This window comes from Herpailurus yagouaroundi, unplaced genomic scaffold, assembly GCF_014898765.1.
Source record: "Herpailurus yagouaroundi ecotype Mexico unplaced genomic scaffold, PumYag 166, whole genome shotgun sequence".
NCBI classification, from domain to species: Eukaryota; Metazoa; Chordata; class Mammalia; order Carnivora; family Felidae; genus Herpailurus; species Herpailurus yagouaroundi.
Genome location: NW_024412407.1, coordinates 6,065,262 through 6,084,450, shown reverse-complemented (window position 1 = coordinate 6,084,450; position 19,189 = coordinate 6,065,262). Strand labels below are relative to the sequence as shown.

The 19,189-nt window shown below is 39.7% G+C and overlaps 1 protein-coding gene and 1 non-coding gene across 5 annotated transcripts in view; both read right to left on the bottom strand.

Annotated features, from left to right (window-relative positions):
• Positions 1-16,313: 16,313 nt before the first annotated feature.
• The window catches only part of KANSL2 (KAT8 regulatory NSL complex subunit 2), a 20,421-nt gene continuing 17,545 nt past the window's right edge, over positions 16,314-19,189 (bottom strand). For 2 of the 4 annotated variants that reach the window (XM_040488295.1, XM_040488298.1), the window contains exons 9-10: positions 18,134-18,253; positions 16,314-17,461 (exon numbers count right to left, since the gene is read on the bottom strand). In XM_040488295.1, coding sequence (XP_040344229.1) covers positions 17,330-17,461; positions 18,134-18,253 — 252 coding nt within the window. In that variant the 3' untranslated portion in view covers positions 16,314-17,329. Of the gene's footprint in view, positions 17,462-18,067; positions 18,254-19,189 lie in introns of all 4 variants that reach the window. The other 2 variants (XM_040488296.1, XM_040488297.1) reach the window with 2 other exon arrangements.
• On the bottom strand, positions 17,664-17,798 carry LOC121039132 (small nucleolar RNA SNORA2/SNORA34 family). The gene has a single exon (XR_005794648.1). It is a non-coding gene; the product is annotated as a small nucleolar RNA SNORA2/SNORA34 family (small nucleolar RNA).

The window sequence follows — 19,189 nt, the reverse complement described above, 5'->3', positions numbered from 1 at the left end:
TGGGATTCTCTCTCTCTTCCCCTCTCTCTCTGCACTTCCACTGCTCTTGCACTCTCTCTCCCTCTCAAAATAAATAAATAAACTTTAAAAAAAAGAAAAGAAAAACTGTTAAGAGTCTACCATAAGCAAGAATAAGATACAAATCTCAAAACTGCACTCTACCTCAAAGGAAAACGGTTCAACTAAAACTTCAAAGTTAATATTCTACACAACTGGGATAAATTCATTACAAGAATACAGACTGGTACAGTGCTCCATGTAAAGTGATCTTACTCATGAGTCTATCTGGAGTCTTACATCAGCTCTGACACTACTTGCTCTTATGGGTTGAATTGTGGCCCCCAAGAAAAATACATTAAAGACCCAATTGCCAGAACCTTGGAATGTGAACTTATTTGCAAAGTAGGGTCTTTGCAGATGTAATTAGTGAAGACCTGGTCATGAGAAGTAGGGTGGGCCCCTAATCCAATATGACTGGCTTCCTTCTAAGACGACAGCCATGTGAAGACACAAATACAGGGAAAATGACATGTGATGAAGACAGAGATTGGAGTTATGAAGCTTCAAGCCAAAGAATGCCAAAAAGGCTGGCCAACCACCAGAAGCCAGGATCAGGAAAGGAAGGATCTTTCCCCACAGGTTTCTGAGGGAGCATGGGCCTGCCAACACCTTGATTTCAAACTTCTGGCTTCTGGAACTATGAGAGAATAAATTTTTCCCCCTGCATTAGTGGGGGAGGTGAGAGGACCTATTGCTCTAAGAATGTCCTTCTGCCTGCATCTGACCCTTTGTCACAGCTACTTAGGACTTCTTTCTGCTTGTTCCACTCCTTACTTGGTCCTCATCTCTAAATTACAGGACATTTCTCCTCCTGTTAAGCATTCTTTCTCAGCATTCATTGGATACCTAAATTCCTTATCCTTTGGGACTGATGACATACTATAGATTGCCAGAACTGGAAGAATTACTACTGCTGTTATTAGTACTAATTCCACTGGGTTACACTTACTTGGTGCTTCTATGTGCCAGGCAGTTATAGATTCATCTTCATTTCACAGAAAGGGAAGTTAAGGCACAAGAGATTAACTAATTTGCCCAAAGAATTTCACATATAATTTATTACAATCCTTTTTTTTAAGTTAATTTATCTGAGAAAGAGAGAGAGCATGCGAGCAGGGGAGGGGAAGAGAGAGAGGAGACAGAGAATCCCAAGCAGCCAGCACTGTCAGTGCAAACCCTGACATGGAGCTGGATCCCATGAAGTGTGAGATCATGACCTGAGCCAAAATCCAGTCAGATGCTTAACTGACTGAGCCACTCAGACGTCCCCTCTTTTTTTTTTTTTTTAAAGTTTAGTTTATGTATTTTGAGAGAGGTGGGAGGAACAGAGAGAGAATGAGAGCGCATCCCAAACAATCTCCGTACTGACAGCACAGAGCCTAACCTGGGGCTGGATCTCACAAACCATGAGATTGTGACCTGAGCCGAAATCAAGAGCTGGATGCCTAACCAGGTGCCCCACAATCCTCTTTTATAAAAAGTGAGGAAACCAAGACCCATAAATATTACTGACTTAACCAAGTGTATTAGGTTCGTAGGGCTGCTGTAACAAAGTGCTACAAACTGGGTGCCATCAGACTACAAAGCATGCCCGACCCTTATAAAGGAGAGAGGGAAGGAAAGAGGGTTGAGTAGAAAGCATCCTAAAGTCCAATGCAATTCTACACATTTGGTAAAGTCAGTGGTGAGTCCATGAGCCAAAGTAATTCTGGGAGACTGAGTTTCCCAGAAATAGGCCTGCCTCAGTACTTCTGCCACACTCATCCGGCAGTGGGAATCATGACCCTGATGTGAACATGGTGTCATGGCAGGAAGGAGAAAGTAGTTGAGAGCACTAAACTACAGAATTTGTGCTAGTTATTTTTGCGCTTGCCTCCAAGGGGGTCCCTGACACCAAATACAGATACAAGCTTAAGAGAAGATGCCATCAAGTGGAACTGATGGAAAAAAAAGAAGTATTGCTTGGAGTTACTCAGTGCTCCAGAATGGGGGTGTGAGAAGAGATGGGAATGAATTCCCTCTCATACTACAGTATGAGCACCAAAAGGGCAGGAGCAAGCCAGCTACCTGCCCAAGAGCCTAGCATAATACTGGGAACATTAGTAGGTACTCAAGAAAGGTTGTAGGTTCTAGGTTCACTTATTTATCAATTAATGTTCAAATACAAAGCAAGTGAGAAAGCAGGTAGTAGAGTAAAAGTGTGAAGGGAAGAAAATAAAGTCATGAATAGGCTATATAGAGAAGCAAAATGAGACCAAGACCTATACATGGAGGTATAATTGACCTTAAAGAATTCAACCAAAAAATAGATCCATAATGGATCAGAGAAGACACATGTAAAGTTACCTTAAGAATATAGAATGGCCCAGGGGTACCTGGGTGCTAATACATATAAGACAGCATTCTCACTTGCAAAATATTAGGATATTATATTGCTGCTGGACATCATGGGAAATAGTACATAATCCAAAGTACCCATTTTTGAACACACATTAGTTGAATAAAATCCCATTCCCATTTCATCACTTCAACCCTGACATTAAGCCTGCCATTTCAACCTTCACATTTCAGTCTCTTACCAAAGTTGCTTCCCTATTTCTTGTAATCTCTGGGCATCGGAAGACATTCCATTCTGCATATTGGCATGTAAAAATTACCTGTGTCCATCACCAAAAAATCAAAAGAATACCATAAAGCTGAGCCATGAATGAGGGAAAGGTATTGGAGTGAGTGCACTAAAACAAAGAAATACAAGTTGCCACTAGGTCCAACCTTTAAGAGATAATCCAAATGTCTATACTTATATTTTTAAAATAGAATAATAGGGGTGCCTAGGTGGCTCAGTCAGTTAAGTGTCTGACTTTGGCTCAGGTCATGATCTCACAGCTTGTTAGTTCAAGCCCTGCACTGGGCTCTGTGTGGACAGCTCAGAGCCTGGAGCCTGCTTCGGATTCTGTGTCTCCCTCTTTATCTGTCTCTATCTCTGTCTCTCTCTCAAAAATAAACATTAAAAAAGTTTTTTTAATAAAAAAATAAATAAGTAACTATAAAATTTATATAAAGGTATATGCTTTTCAAAAAAATGCTTTGTTTTATAATTTTTACTATGGAATTATATAACATTTTAAATAATTATAAAATAACCAATTTGGCAAAATAATTATTCAAGAAGGAACCATTCCAAACTGACTTAAAAATACTATAATTTAAAGTGCGCTTGGGTGGCTCAGTCAGTTGAGTGTCCAGCTCTTGATTTCGGCTCAGGTCATGATCTCACAGTTCATGGCATTAAGCCTTGTGTCAGGCTCTACACTGGGGGCTCAGAGCCTACTTGGGATTTTCTCTTTCCCTCTCCCTCTCTCTGCCCCTCCCCCCTCTCAAAATAAATCAACATTAAAAAAATACTATCATTTAAAATATATATACTATGTGGGGAGCCTGGGTGGCTTGGTCGGTTGAGTGTGCACCTCTTAATTTCAGCTCAGGTCATGGTCTCCCAGTTCGTGAGATTGAGCCCTATGTCTGGTTCTGTGCTGACTTCACAGAGCCTGCTTGGGATTCTCTCTCTCCCTAAGTAAATAAATAAACTTTAAAAAAAAGAGAAAAGTTTAATCTAAAATGATGGTATGGACCCTAGGCTTATCATGGGGAACATGTCATAATATATAAAAATATCAAATCACTATGATGTATACTTAAAATTAATAGGATATCCTATGTCAGTCTATGTCAATTAGACTTCAATTAAAAAATAAAATGAAAAAAAAAAAACAAAGAAAACAAAAAAGAAAACGAAGGGGCGCCTGGGTGGCTCAGTCAGTTGAGCGTCCGACTTCAGCTCAGGTCATGATCTCGCAGCTAGTGAGTTCGAGCCTCACGTTGGGCTCTGTGCTGACAGCTCAGAGCCTGGAGCCTGTTTTGGATTCTGTGTCTCCCTCTCTCTCTGTCCCAACCCACTCGCATTCTGTCTGTGTCTCTCTCAAAAATAAATAAACATTTTTAAAAAAAAAAAGTAAAAAAATAAATAAATAAATAAAATGATGGTGGGATGCCTGGGTGGCTCAGCTGGTCAAGCATCCATTTCTCGATTTTGGTTCAGGCCATGATCTCATGGTTCATAAGATCAAGCCCTGCTGTTAGCACAGAGCCTGCTTGGGATTCTACCTCTCTGTCTCTCAAAATAAATAAATAAACTTTAAAAATAAAATAAAATGATGGTAAAAAGAAATACATGCAAACACTAATTGAAAGAAGCTGGTATGTATATATTAATGTCAGGCAAAATATACTTTAAGGCAAAAGCATTATTAGATATAAAAATAATAGATTTATTAGAGGCAGAAAGTAGGAAGAAATAATAAAGATAAAGGCACAATCAATAAAATAGAAAAAATCCGATAGAAAAGAACAACTCAACCCCAAGTTGATTCTCAGGAAAGACAAAGGAAATTGATAAACATTTGGAGAGACTAAGCCAAAAATGGAGAATGCACTGATAACCAATAACAGGAATGAAAAAAAGAAAATCACTTAATATGATTCAGTCTTCAATAGATAGGATTATATTCAAACAACTTTGTAATAAATTTAAAGTTTATGAAATGGGAAAATTCTTAGAAAAAATATAACTTGCCACAATTGACACAAGAAACAATACATTTAACAATCATTTACCATTAAATAAATTCAGTCAGAAAATAAGTATTTTCCCACAAAAAGCAACAGCAACAACAATGAAAACACCTGCAGTCCCACAGTACCACAGGCCATACCTACTAAATATTCAAGGAAGAAATAATTCTAAACTTACACAAATTATTCCAAAGAATGGAAAGAGATGATAGAAGCCCAACTCATTTTATGAGGGTAATATAGACATGACAGCAAAACAAGAAAGGAAAATTACTGGCCAAACCCAGGTGCAAAAAATCCCAGTACATATGAAAACTAAATCTAGGAATCTAGGAATATGTAAAAACACTAATAAATTATTGCCAGTTGGGTTTATACAAGGAATATAAGGAATGTTTAAAATTAGAAATAAATCTATGCCTTTCAAATATTAGAGATTAAAGAATAAAAATAATAATCATCTCAATAGATGCAGAATTATTCTAATAAAATTCAGCATCAGTGATTTTTTTTTAATTTAGCTAACCAGAAATAGAAAGGAAATTTGTTACTCTAGTACTAGCTACAAAATAAAACTCCAGCACATTTTTTATTTTTATTAAGATTTTATTTTTTATTCTTTCTTTAAAGATTTTATTTCTAAGCAGTCTCTACACCCAGTGACCTCACAACCCCCGGATCAAGAGTCACATGCTCCACTGACTGAGCCAGCCAGGTTCCCTTAAACTGGAAGTAATCTCTACACCCAACATGGGGTTTGAACTTACAACCCCAAGATCAAGAGTAGCACACTCTACCAACTGAGCCACCCAGGCACCCCAAACTTTTTAAATCCAGTTCCTTCTGAATCCAAACCCCATTCATTTGGTCATACTTTAAGTAAACTTTTTCAAGTAAACCCATGAAGTTGAGTATGGCTGGAAAGTAGCACTTGAAAGAACATTTCTTTGAAACAATTGTCATTAGATAATTAAGGTCAGATCATGAATAGTCTTAAGTGCCATGCTAAAGAGGTTGTTTGTTTTCCTGACAATGAGGTACCAGTGAAGGTTAGAGGTTGGCATAAGCAGTGGAAAGACCAAATAAACCTTGTTTCAGAAAATCATTCTGGCTGCAGTATGGATTCAAAAAGGTAAGACTTCAGGACACCTGGGTGGCACAGTCAGTTAAGCATCCAAATTCTTGATCTCAGCTCAGGTCTTGATCTCAGGGTCATGAGTTCAAGCCCCCCCGTTGGGCTCCACACCAGCTAAAGCCTACTTAAAAAAATTAACATAGGGGGTGGGGCCAAGATGGCAGAACAGCATGGAACTTTTTTTTGCATCTCTTGACCCTGAAATACAGCCAGATCAACACTAAGCCATCCTGCACACCTAGAAAACTGATTTGAGGATTAACACAACAATCTGCACAACCTGAACCAGAGAACTCAGTAGGTATGTGGTGCAAAGAGGTGAACTGGGGGAGAAAGCTGCAGAGGGCAGGAAGCTGTTTTTGCTTGAGAAGAGAGGATGGAGATGGGGGGAGAGTACGGAAAGCATCCCCCTGTCCGAAAGCAGCTGGAGAGAAAAGAAAGAGTATGCACGGGACTGAAAAAAAAAGGAGGAAGGAGAAAGGAGAAAAGAGAGGGTTTAAATTCCATTAAGTCTCTATAAACAGGGGCAGCACAGAGTCTGAAACTCTGCAACTCGGTACCTGGTGGTGCTCTGGTGGGAAGGGTGAATCCCCAGGAGCAGAGAGCGAGATCCGAGAGGTCCTCAGACCACATGGGGAGGGGAGAGGCTGTTCCCCTTCTGGGAGGACATTTGGTAGAGGCTGTGCAGCCTCCTCACAGGCAAAGGTCCCAGTGGACCCCAGAGAACAACCGTATTCACTGTTGCTGGAACAAGGACATTAAGGGGGAAGCCTGGTGCCAGATGTGTGTTATGATTTTCCATAATCCATGAAATGCTGCTGCCACACGAACACGTGAATTTTTATGGGGCGGGCTAGCACCCAGTCGCAGTCTCTAGGCATCAGCAGGAGCACAGTCTCCCGAAAGCTCCTGGGGGCGGGCCAGCACCCGGCCATTGCTCAGTGAGACCCTCCCTAGAAGGCCTGAGTAGGTCAAAGCCGCAGTCCCTCAGAAGTGAGGGGTTGGGAAACAGCCACATCAGAGATAAAACTCAGGAGGGAGGTGCCGCCTGACAACCTGACGGCTTGGTCATGGACAGTGTAAAAGCAGGGAGTGGATAGAAGCCAGAGACAGAGGGGAGGTGCACGATTGCTGGTCAGGGAGAGCACAGAGTTCTGATACTGGAGACTGGGTAGCTAGGTGGTGCCATTTTCACTCCTCCTGCACATGTGCATAGACACACACAGGGGCCACAACAATCCACCCAAATAAGCTAAGCAGCACCATCTAGTGGAGAACAGAGCCATTACATAAACCCCGCCCAGCTGGGCCAACCTTCCTCTTCAGGAACAACAAAAGTCTCTGCCTGCTTAGTTTACAGACTATAAAGTGCTTCATAGATTGACTTCTAGGAGAAACTGATATAATTTCAATCATAGTTCAGTCTGTTTGCTGGTCCATCCAACTTCTTTTTTCCTTTTCTTCTTGAATACAGAGAAAAATTTTATTTTTATTTTCCATTTCTATTAAAAATGTTTTTAATTTTTTTCTACTATATTTTTTACATTTTTGTAAGTTTTTCAAACTCTATTTTTTACCTTCCATCATTTCATTTTATTCTATTTCATTGTATTCATTTTTTCAAATTTTCAAATATTTTCCTTTTGTTTTCCTTTTCTTATTTTTCCCTTTTGTCTCTAATCTATCAAGCTCCTTTCAATAACCAGACCAGAACACACCTAGGATCTAGCATCCTTTATTTTTTTTGCTTTGTTTTTAATTTTAATTTTTTTTTACCTTATTCCTTTTCTTCCTTCAAGATGACGAAACAAAGGAATTCACCCCAAAAGAAAGAAAAGGAAGAAATGACAGCCAGGGACTTAACACAGATACAAGCAAGATGTCTGAACCAGAATTTAGAATCACGATAATAAGTATACTAGCTGGGTTGAAAACAGATTAGAATCCTTTCTGCAGAGATAAAAGCTAGTTAGGATGAAATAAAAAATGCTATAACCGAGCTGCAATCTCGAATGGATGCCACAGTAGCAAGGATGGATGAGGCAGAGCAGCAAATCAGCAATATAGACGACAAACTTATGGATAACAATGAAATAGAAAAAAAAGAGGGAGGGGCGCCTGGGTGGCGCAGTCGGTTAAGCGTCCGACTTCAGCCAGGTCACGATCTCGCGGTCCGTGAGTTCGAGCCCCGCGTCAGGCTCTGGGCTGATGGCTCAGAGCCTGGAGCCTGTTTCCGATTCTCTGTCTTCCTCTCTCTCTGACCCTCCCCCGTTCATGCTCTGTCTCTCCCTGTCCCAAAAATAAATAAATGTTGAAAAAAAAAAATTTAAAAAAAAAAAAAGAAAAAAAGAGGGAGACTAAGGCAAAAGAGCATGATTTAAGAATTAGAGAAATCAGTGACTCATTAAAAATGAACATCAGAATGATAGGGGTCCAAGAAGATGGAGAGAAAAAGGGGTAGAAGTGTTGTGTGAGCAAATCATAGGGGAAAACTTTCCTAACGTGGGGAAAGACACAGACATCAAAATCCAGGAAGCACAGAGGAGTCCCATTAGATTTAACAGAAACCAACCATCAACAAGGCATATTGTAGACAAATTCACAAAATACTCAGGCAAGGAAAGAATCATGAAAACAACAAGGGGAAAAAAAGTCTTTAACCTACAAGAGAAGACGGATCAGGTTTGCAGCAGACCTAACCACAGAAACTTAACAGGCCAGAAAGGAGTGGCAGGATATATTCAATGTGCTGGTTTGGAAAAATATGCAGCCAAGAATTCTTTATCCAGCAAGGCTATCGTTTAAAATAGAAGGAGAGGGACAAAAGGAGAAGGAGAGAGCGACTGAGGTGGCTCAGTTGGTTGAGTGTCCGACTTCAGCTCAGGTCATGATCTCATGGTTTGTGGGATCGAGCCCCACGTCAGGCTCTGTGATGAAAGATCAGAGCCTGCTTCAAATTCTGTCTCTGGCTCTCTCTGCCCCTCGCCCAATTGTGCTGTCTCTAAACTAAATAAACATTAAAAAAAACTTTTTTTAATAATAAATAAAATAAAAGGAGAGATAAAACATTTCCCATTCAAACAAAAATTAAAGGAGTTCATGACCACTAACACAGACCTGCAACAAATTTTAAGGGGACTCTCTGAAGGGAGAAAAGACAGGAAAAAAAAAAAAAAAAGGCCAAAAGCAACAAAGACTAGAAGGGACCAGGAACACCACCAGAAACTCCAACTTTACAGACAACGTAATGGCAATAAATTCGTATCTTTCAGTACTCACTCTAAACGTCAATGGACTAAATGCTCCAATCAAAACACACAGGGTAACAGAATGGATAAGAAAACAGGATCCATCTATATGCTGTTTACAAGAGACCCACTTTAGATCTAAAACACCTTCAGATTGAAGGTAAGGGGATGGAGAACCATCTTTCATGCTAATGGTCACCAAAAGAAAGCCAGAGTAGCCATACTTATTATATCAGACAATCTAGACTTTAAAATAAAGACTGTAACAAGAAGGGCATCATATCATAATTAAGGGGTCCATCCACCAAAGAGACCTAACAATTATAAACATTTATGCTCCAAATGTGGCAGCACCCAAATATATAAATCAACTAATCACAAACATAAAGAAACTCATTGATAATAATGCTACAGTAGTAGGTGACTTCAACACTCCACTTACAGCAAGGGACAGATCATCTAAAGAGAAAATCAACAAAGAAACAATGGCTTTGAATGACATACTGGTGCAGATGGACTTAATAGATACATTCGGAACATTTCATTGTAAAGCAGCGGAATAAACATTTTTCTCTAGTGCACATGGAACGTTCTTCACTTCTCCAGAATAGACCACATACTGGGACACAAATCAGTCCTCAACAAGTACAAAAAGATCGAGATCATACCATGCATATTTTCAGACCACAATGCTATGACACTAGAAATCAACCACAAGAAAAAACTTGGAAAGATAACAAATACTTGGAGACTAAAGACCATCCTGCTAAAGACTTAATGGGCTAACCAAGAAGTTAAAGAGAAAATTAAAAAGTACATAGAAGCCAATGAAAATGATAACACCACAGCCCAAAACCTCTGGGACGCAGCAAAGGCGGTCCTAAGAGGGAAGTATATAGCAATCCAGGCCTTCCTAAAGAAGGAAGAAAGGTCACAGATACACAACCTAACCTTACACCTTAAAGAGCTGGAAAAAGAACAGCAAATAAAACCCAAATCCAGAAGAAGGCAAGAAATAATAATGATCAGGGCAGAAATCAATGCTATCAATGCTATCAAAACCAAAAACAAACAAAAAACAAAACAAACAAACAAAACACACAGTAGAACAGATCAATGAAACCAGAAGCTGGTTCTTTGAAAGAATTAACAAAATTGATAAACTCCTAGCTAGTTTGATCAAAAAGAAAAAGGAAAGAACTCAAATAAGTAAAATCAAGAACGAAACAGGAGAGATCACAACCAACACAGCAGAAATAGAAACAATCATAAGAGAATATTACAAGCAATTATATGCCAATAAAATGGGCAATCTGGAAGAAATGGACACATTCCTAGAAACATATGAACTACCAAAATTGAAACAGGAAGAAATAGAAAATTTGAACAGACCCATGAACAGTAAAGAAATCGAATTAGTAATCAAAAATCTCCCAAAAACCAAGAGTCCAGGGCCAGATGACTTTCCAGGGGAATTCTACCAAACATTTAAGGAAGAGTTAACACCTATTCTCTTGAAGCTCTATTCAAAAAATAGAAATGGAAGGAAAATGTCCAAATTCTTTCTATGAAGCCAGCATTACCTTGATTCCAAAACCAGACAAAGATCCCACTAAAAAGGAGAACTATAGACCAAATTCCCTGATGAACATGGATGCAAAAATCATCAACAAGATACTAGCTGACTGAATCCAACAATGCATTAAAAAATTATTCAGGGTGGGTTCAATATCCTCAAAACAATCAATATGATTCATCATATCAATAAAAGAAAGGACAAGAACCACATGATCCTCTCAATAGATGCAGAGAAAGCATTTGACAAAATACAGCATCCTTTCTTGATGAAAACCCTCAAGAAAGTAGGGTTAGAAGGATCATACCTGGAGATCATAAATGCTATATATGAAAGACCCACTGCTAATATCCTCCCCAATGGGGAAAAACAGAGCTTTCTCCCTAAGGTCAAGAACAAGACACGGATGTCCACTCTCACCACTGTTATTCAACATAGTATTGGAAGTCTTAGCCTCAGTAATCAGAGAGCAAAAAGAAATAAAAGGCATCCAAGTTGGCGAGGAGGAGGTCAAATTTTCCCTCTTTGTAGATGACAAGACACTCTATATAGAAAACCCAAAAGATTCCACAAAAAAACTGCTAGAACTGATCCATGAATTCAGCAAAGTCACAGGATATAAAATCAATGCACAGAAATTGGTTGCATTCTCATATACCAATAATGAAGCAACAGAAAAAGAAATCAAGGAATTGATCCCATTTACAATTGTACCAAAAAACATAAAATACCTAGGAGTAAATCTAAACAAAGAGGTGAAAAATCTATACACTGAAAACTATAGAAAGCTTATGAAAGAAATTGAAGACACAAAAAATGGAAAACTATTCTATGCTCCTGGATAGGAAGAACAAATATTATAAAAATGTCAATACTATCCAAAGTAATCTACATACTCAATGCAATACCTATCAAAATAACACCAACATTCTTCACAGAGCTAGAACAAACAATCCTAAAATTTGTATGGAACCAGAAAAGACCCCGAATAGTCAAAGCAAATCTTGTAAAAGAAAACCAAAGCAGGAGGCATCACAATCCCGGACTTTAAGCTGTATTCCAAAGCTGTAATCATCAAGACTGCATGACACTGGCACAAAAACAGACACTCAGTTCAATGGAACAGAATAGAGAACCCAGAAAAGGACCCACAAATGTATGGCCAACTAATCTTTGACAAAGCAGGAAAGAATATCCAATGGAATAAAGATAGTCTCTTCAGCAAATAGTGGTGTTAAGAAAACTGTGGACAGTGACATGCAGAAAAATGAACCTGGACCACTTTCTTACACGTACACAAAAATAAACTCAAAATGGATGAAAGACCTAAATGTAAGACAGGAAGCCATCAAAATCCTTGAGGAGAAAGCAGGCAAAAACCTCTTTGACATTGGCCACAGCAACTTCTTACTCAACACGTCTCTGGAGGCAAGGGAAACAAAAGCAAAAATGAACAATTGGGACCTCATCAAAATAAAAAGCTTCTGCACAGCAAAGAAAACAATCAACAAAACTAAAAGGCAACTGACAGAATGGGAGAAGATATTTGCAAACGACATATCAGATAAAGGGTTAGTACCCAAAATCTATAGAGAACTTACCAAACTCAACACCCAAAAAACAAATAATCCAGTGAAGAAATGGGCAAAAGACATGAATAGACACTTCTCCAAAGAAGACATCCAGATGGCCAACTGACACATGAAAACATTCTCAACATCACTCATCATCTGGGAAATACAAATCAAAACCACAATGAGATACCTCACACCTGTCAGAATGGCTAACATTAACAACTCAGGCAACAACAGATGTTGACGAGGATGTGGAGAAAGAGGATCTCTTTTGCACAGCTGGTGGGAACACAAACTGGTGCGGTCACTCTGGAAAACAGTATGGAGGTTCTTCAAAAAATTAAAAATAGAACTACCCAACGACCAAGCAATTGCACTACTAGGTATTTATCCAAGGGATACAGGTGTGCTGTTTCAAAGGGGCACATACACCCCAATGTTTATAGTAGCACTATCAACAAGAGCCAAAGTACGGCAAGAGCCCAGAAGTCCATCAATGGATGAATGGATATTACTCGGCAATCAAAAGGAATGAAGTGTTGCTATTTGCAACTACATGGATGGAACTAGAGGGTATAATGCTAAGCGAAATTAGTCAAAGACAAATTATCATATGACTTCACTCACATGAGGACTTTAAGATAAAAAAAACAGGTGAACATAACGGAAGGAAAGCAAAAATAATATAAAAACAGGGAGGGGTACAAAACATAAGAGACTTAAATATAGAAAACGGAGGATTGCTGGAGGGATTGTGGGAGGGGAGATGGGCTAAACGGGTAAGAGGCTTAAGGAATCTACTCCTGAAATCATTGTTGCACCATGCACTAACTTGGATGTAAAAAATAAGTAAATTATAGAAAAAAAAATAAAAAAGAAAAAAAGAAAAAAAATTAAAAGGGTAAGATTTCAAGCTGGGAGAGGAGTAGGGGGCTATTGTCTTTCTCAAGAGAGAGAACAAGTGGTTGCAAATTCCAATGTCTGTAGGAGCCTGACATTAAGTGAATGAAGCAGACAGGGTCTAAGACAAGAGAGAGGTGAGATCTGTGGAAAATGAAAAGCACGTATCCCTTAAAAAACACTATTCAGGGGCGCCTGGGTGGCTCAGTCGGTTATGCAGCCGACTTCGGCTCAGGTCATGATCTCACAGTCCGTGGGTTCGAGCCCCGCATCAGGCTCTGTGCTGAAAGCTCAGAGCCTGGAGCCTGTTTCAGATTCTGGGTCTCCCTCTCTCTGACCCTCCCCCGTTCATGCTCTGTCTCTCTCTGTCTCAAAAATAAATAAATGTTAAAAAAAAAAAAATTTAAAAAACACTATTTGGCTCCAGTCAATTGTTTCATTCAAGAATATTGCTCAGTGGCAGCTCTTTCTACCCACGGGTCCTGTCCTCATGCTTTAATAAAATCACCTTTTTGTACCAAAACAAAACAAAACAAGAATATTGCTCAGTATCGCTAGAGCTTCCAAATTGTCAAGACATTTTTAATGTAACTTTTTTATTTTCACAATTGTGCAGAAAGTCCTCACATATAGGCCAAATCTGGTAATGAAGGTCATCAGCTTGCAACCTGTGGCCCACAATAAGGTAATGTCAGTAGAGATGAAGAAAGGAAACAAACTCAAGGGACATTATGAAGGAGGAATTGTGATAGCAATCAATCAGGTGTGGGCAGAAGAGAGAACAATGGAATACTTCTAGATTTCCAGTTTGGTCACTGGGTGGATGGTATGCCATTCACTAAGCCATGAAACACAGGTAGAAGAGGTATAAGGAACATTTGGGTAGCTGTAACTAATCAGCTCTAGGAAAGACTGGGGTGGGAGCTGAAGTCATTTTCCAGCTATATCCCTGTTCTCTAGGCACCACCACTCCCATCCCTACATCTCTGGCTCAGCTCCATCAGTGATACCTAGTCAACTGATGAAACATGGGATATCAAAGTGACACCTGGTACTAAGCAGACTAAGTTTGAGGAAAGCTGGGTAGATACATCCATCAAATGGAACCATCCACAGAGGCTAACAGTAAAGCCAGGTGGTATTGTCTAATGTTAGGATGGTGACAGTCCTGGTGACCTAAGGTTACAACCAAGGTGGCCAATCATTGCAGGTTGAGAGATCTGGGGAGCTGAGCCAGTTGGGGACCTCAAAGTGTTAGGAAAATGAAACAGAGAACCCAGAAAATATCCTCTCCTCTTAAAGGAAACTTAATTTCAAACATTGAGACTATGATCACTTGCCCATTACACCATCCCTGGTTGCTGGAATCTGAAGGCATTAACCTATCTTTATCCCAGCCACACACTGGTCAAAAGGCTTCCTGAGAGAAAGGAAATCCTGCCATTTGGGACAACATGGATGGACCTTGAAGGCATTATGCTAAGTAAAATAAGCCAGAGAAAAACAAATAGTGTAAATCTCACCTACACATGGAGTCTTAAAAAAAACCAATTCACAGAAACGGAACAGACTGGTGGTTGCCAGAGACAAGGGTGGGGATAGGGGAAATTGGTGACCGTGGACAGAGGTACAAACTTCCCATTACACAATGAATACATTCTGGAGAAGTAATTACAGATTGAAAAAAAAAAAAAAAAGTAAGTTAAATGGGATGTAGGAGAGCCAAAGGGGTTTCTTAAAAGGAGGCCTCTTTCACCTGCAGCACAAAAGCACCCAGAACTGAGTAACGGGGTGAGATTTAAGAGTTAAATTCTAAAAAAAAAAGCTCCAATGCTCAACCACAGTACATGCTAAGGTCAGGAGCCTGACTGGAAAAACCTGAGATCCTATAGTATTAACACATCTGGGTAGAAGCCCCCAAGAATACTGGTTCTGCAGACTTCCCTGAACTGTATTTGCAGAGGTGGCCCATCACTCCCGAGCAATAGCTAGCACTTCCCTCATGCAGGCGGGCTCTCTTAAAGAAAGCCTTCCTCACACAAAGCTGCCTCAACCTCATCTCTCTTCTGCCAGGCCAGTAACCAGGGTTAAATCCCAGCATAATCCAGCTGGAAATGCAGTGGGTCAAATAAAGAAACTGTACCACAAACGAACTAAGAACTAGCTAGCATATACTGGTAGGAGGCAGGGGAATACCAAGGGTATGCCTAATCAAGGGCACCAGAACATAAAACTGGATAAGTCATGGACTTGGGAGCATGTCCTCAGCACTCAGGATTTAACATCTTGGCCAGGAGCCCAGGGAATGGGGTAAACTAGCTTCCAGGGAGCCTTTCAGAAACCTGAAGAAAAAATGATGGCAAGCACTCAGTGAAATGAAAATGCCAGAATTGCCCTGGCAGAAGGCAAAGCAATCAAAAGGTGCAGGGAGGAGGATATGCCAAATTGGGTCCATTTTGAGAGGCCCAGAGGACATCCTCATTCACCAAAGCCATCGGGTAAGCAGGGCACCAGTATTACTAAGTTCAGTGCACCTTCTCTGGAGGCCAGGACCGAGCTTGGTAATACCGGTGAAGATCATGGGGCTACTAAATAAAGGTGGGCAGCACTTTCACGGACAAAAGTCAAGGGACAATTACAGGTATACCTCATTTTATTGTGCTTCACTTTATTGCACTTCGCAGATAATTGCGTTTTCTCACAAAATGAAGGTTTGTGGCAACCCTGCATTGAGCAAATGTATTGGCACGATTTTTCCAACACCATTTGCTCACTTTATGTCTCTAGGTCACATGTTTAATTCTTGCAATATTTCAGATTTTTTCATTATTATATATCAGTGATTAGACTTGCTGAAAGCTCAGATGATGGTTAGCATTTTTTTAGCAATGAAGTATCTTTTAACTAGGTATGCTTTTTTTAGACATAATGCTACTGCATACTTAATAGACTATAGTATAAACATAACCTTTATATGCATTGGGAAACCCAAAAATTCACCTGGCTCTTTATCTAGATATTTGTTTTACTACAGTGGTCTGGAACCTAACCCACAATACCTCTGAGTTAAGCCTATAATAGATAACTTCTAGCATAGGTAACTCAAACCTAAATGAACTTCTATTTTAACCCTATCTTTAGATTCATCATCAAAATGATCTTGACAACTTATGTCTCTCTCAGTGATCTAGCATCAGGCCCGACTTCAATGGAAGTTTTACATATACATATATATATTCCAAGCTCTGGAGAATTCTATGATAACCAGACATTAACTGGGAGAAAGAAAGGCAAGTGAAAGTAGGGGACACAGAGAGCAGGATGAAAATAAGGAAGATACTTGGAATGAGTAGGCTTTAATAAGGAAGTTCCACCCCTTTCTACCTACTTCTTACAGGTTTTTATGTTATCCTCCAAACCAAACCAATTTACCGAAAATGTATCTACTTCTTGGAAAGGAAGTTTATCTGTCCTGTTTTCCCTTTCCCATCAAAGACAACTCCCTAAGGACTCCAAAATATATATATGTTCACAAATATATAAACAAAACATGCATTCAAGTGATTGTTTTACATTTTCATAACATTTTAACATTTAATAGAAACTATATACAATTTTTTATTGTATCTTACATAAGATAGCCACTACAGAAATTTACATAGGTTAGAAGCAAGATGGATGGTTAAGGAGGGCCCAGTCCTGTGGGCTATTCTCAGAGGTTATAGGTCAGAGTTCACTGGAGGGTTGAGGGGGTGTTCAGATTATCCAATCAGGTGAGAGGTGAAGAAAGGCTAAAACACAAGCCATTAGATAGAGAAAATCAAACACTGGGTTTCATCAATATCCGAAGGGTACACATCTCCTGCCGAAACACCTATGTGGATTTATTCCAAGACTTGGGAATTCCCATTACAAAGATGTCAGATGTCTCTCCCCTCAGGCATGGTCCCAAATACTCTCTCAATCCCAGCAGCTCTGACATGAATCACCGATCTCTCTTCCTTGCACAGAGTGAGAAGCCATCCACAACCTGTAGACACTACTGGTCCCTTCCCCCCAAATTTGGTTTGACTACAGCACTCAATAACCCAGAGGAAAAACAACGTAATCGGAGTTGTCCTTCAGTGAGAAAGAGTCATAAATATTTGTTTAAAGAATGGAAAATTCAAATCCTCCAAAGTCAAATGGTTCCCCAAACAAACTATCAACTGATAGAAGAAGGTTCTGGCTTCCCATTTGCAGTAGCCACTCCACTTTGAGGCAGTGGTGCAGAGACTTTCTCAGAATTTCGAGACCCCTGTGATCTGCACCCATCTCCAGCCATCTGTATCTGGCCCTGTTAAAAGAAAATCACTTTGATTACAAATCCATTCATTAGGGTCTGAAACATGAATCTGAATTATCAAGATCAAGACAGCAGAAATAAAACAACTTTGAGCAGATGCTCTTCCCCATACGTAACAATCTCTGACCCTTGGGAGTAAGCAGTCATTAGCTATAGCATTCCTGAGGCTCTCCCAATGGGAAGGAGAACTGTGGGTTGTTTCTTCCAATGAAACAGCCATTCTTTGCTGAGACTCCAGAACAGCCAGCAAATCACAGGAAGATAGTTCTTTGGGCCTCTGCTTGAAACCAACAGCATAGTACAACTGCTAGTCTTCAGTCAGGGCCACTGGTACCCCACCCAAGAATCAAAGAAAGAAGCCATATCACATTACTTGCCCATACTCTATGAGAAAAACAATTCCAGTGCTGAATTCTCCCTTTAAAAAGAACCATTTATGTAGACTCCTTGTCTTAACCTCTTCTAGTTAACTACATAAACAGTTTCCTGCTCTCTGAGATTCTGGGACTAGTGTCCATCAGGTGTTCTCTCTAAGGGCCCATCTGGAGAATTGCCATCTGGGGCACCTTACAGTCTTGTGATAACAACCCCACTCACTGGGAGTACATGCTAGCCATAGCCAGCAGGGAGACCTGTGTCTGGATGGGGTTGTTCTTCACTTGCCAGAATATCCACTGAGCCTTCAGCAATTTCTTTGACTGAATGATCTTCAAGGGTTAGTGAAGGATCAAAAAGCAAGGGTGAAGGAGGGCACTGCATACCATCACCCACAACATCCAAGTCCTAGGAAAAGAAAGAGAAAAGCCTATCAGGAACACCAAGGGAACCAATAAGCTTAAGTTGGCATATTTTTCAACAAACCTCAAAGCAATTCTCCCATAGTTCCCTCACCTCCTTGCCTACTTTTAATAAAAAAAAGATTTTTCCCAAATGTCTAACAAATGGGGTAAGATCCAAAAGCACTAAAAACTTTTCCTTGCTGCTGAGTATAAAGCACAGACCACTACAGTAGCTTAAACCCATATTTTCAAATTGAAAAATTCAGAGACAGAAAGAATAGTAACTGGAGGGAGAGAGGAAGCAGGAGTTCTAGTTCAATGGGCACAGAGTCTCTGGGCTGATGGGAAAGTTCTGGAGATGGTGATGGTTGTGCAATACTGTGAACGTACTTAACACCACTGAATTATACACTTAAAAATGGTTGAGTGCTCGCTTCGGCAGCACATATACTAAAAATGGTTGAAACAGTCAATTTCATGTTACAAATATTTTACAAAGAAACTCTATTAAAAAGAAAGCATATTCCCTCTAAGACTAACTGTAATCAAGATCTACATTCACCGATGTTGAATATAATATAGACAATCAGCATAATCACAAACTAAAATATTGCTTTAACAGATTGGACAATATGAGGGATGCCTGGCTGGCACAGTCGATATAACATGCGACTCTTGATCTCAGTGTCATGAGTAGCCCATGCTGGACACAGAGCTTACTACAAAAAAAAAAAAAAAAAAAAAAAAATTGGACAATAGAAGATTGCTTGATTAATGCCCTAACAGCCACAGTGAACTACAAAATTCTATTCTGATTAAGTCCCTATCCCCAAACAGCAAATCCCTGATTTTTACACATACTCCAGTTGCTAAGAGAGACAGGAAAAAAGCAAAAAAGGAAAAGGAAAAGGAAAAGGAAAAGGAAAAGGAAAAGGAAAAG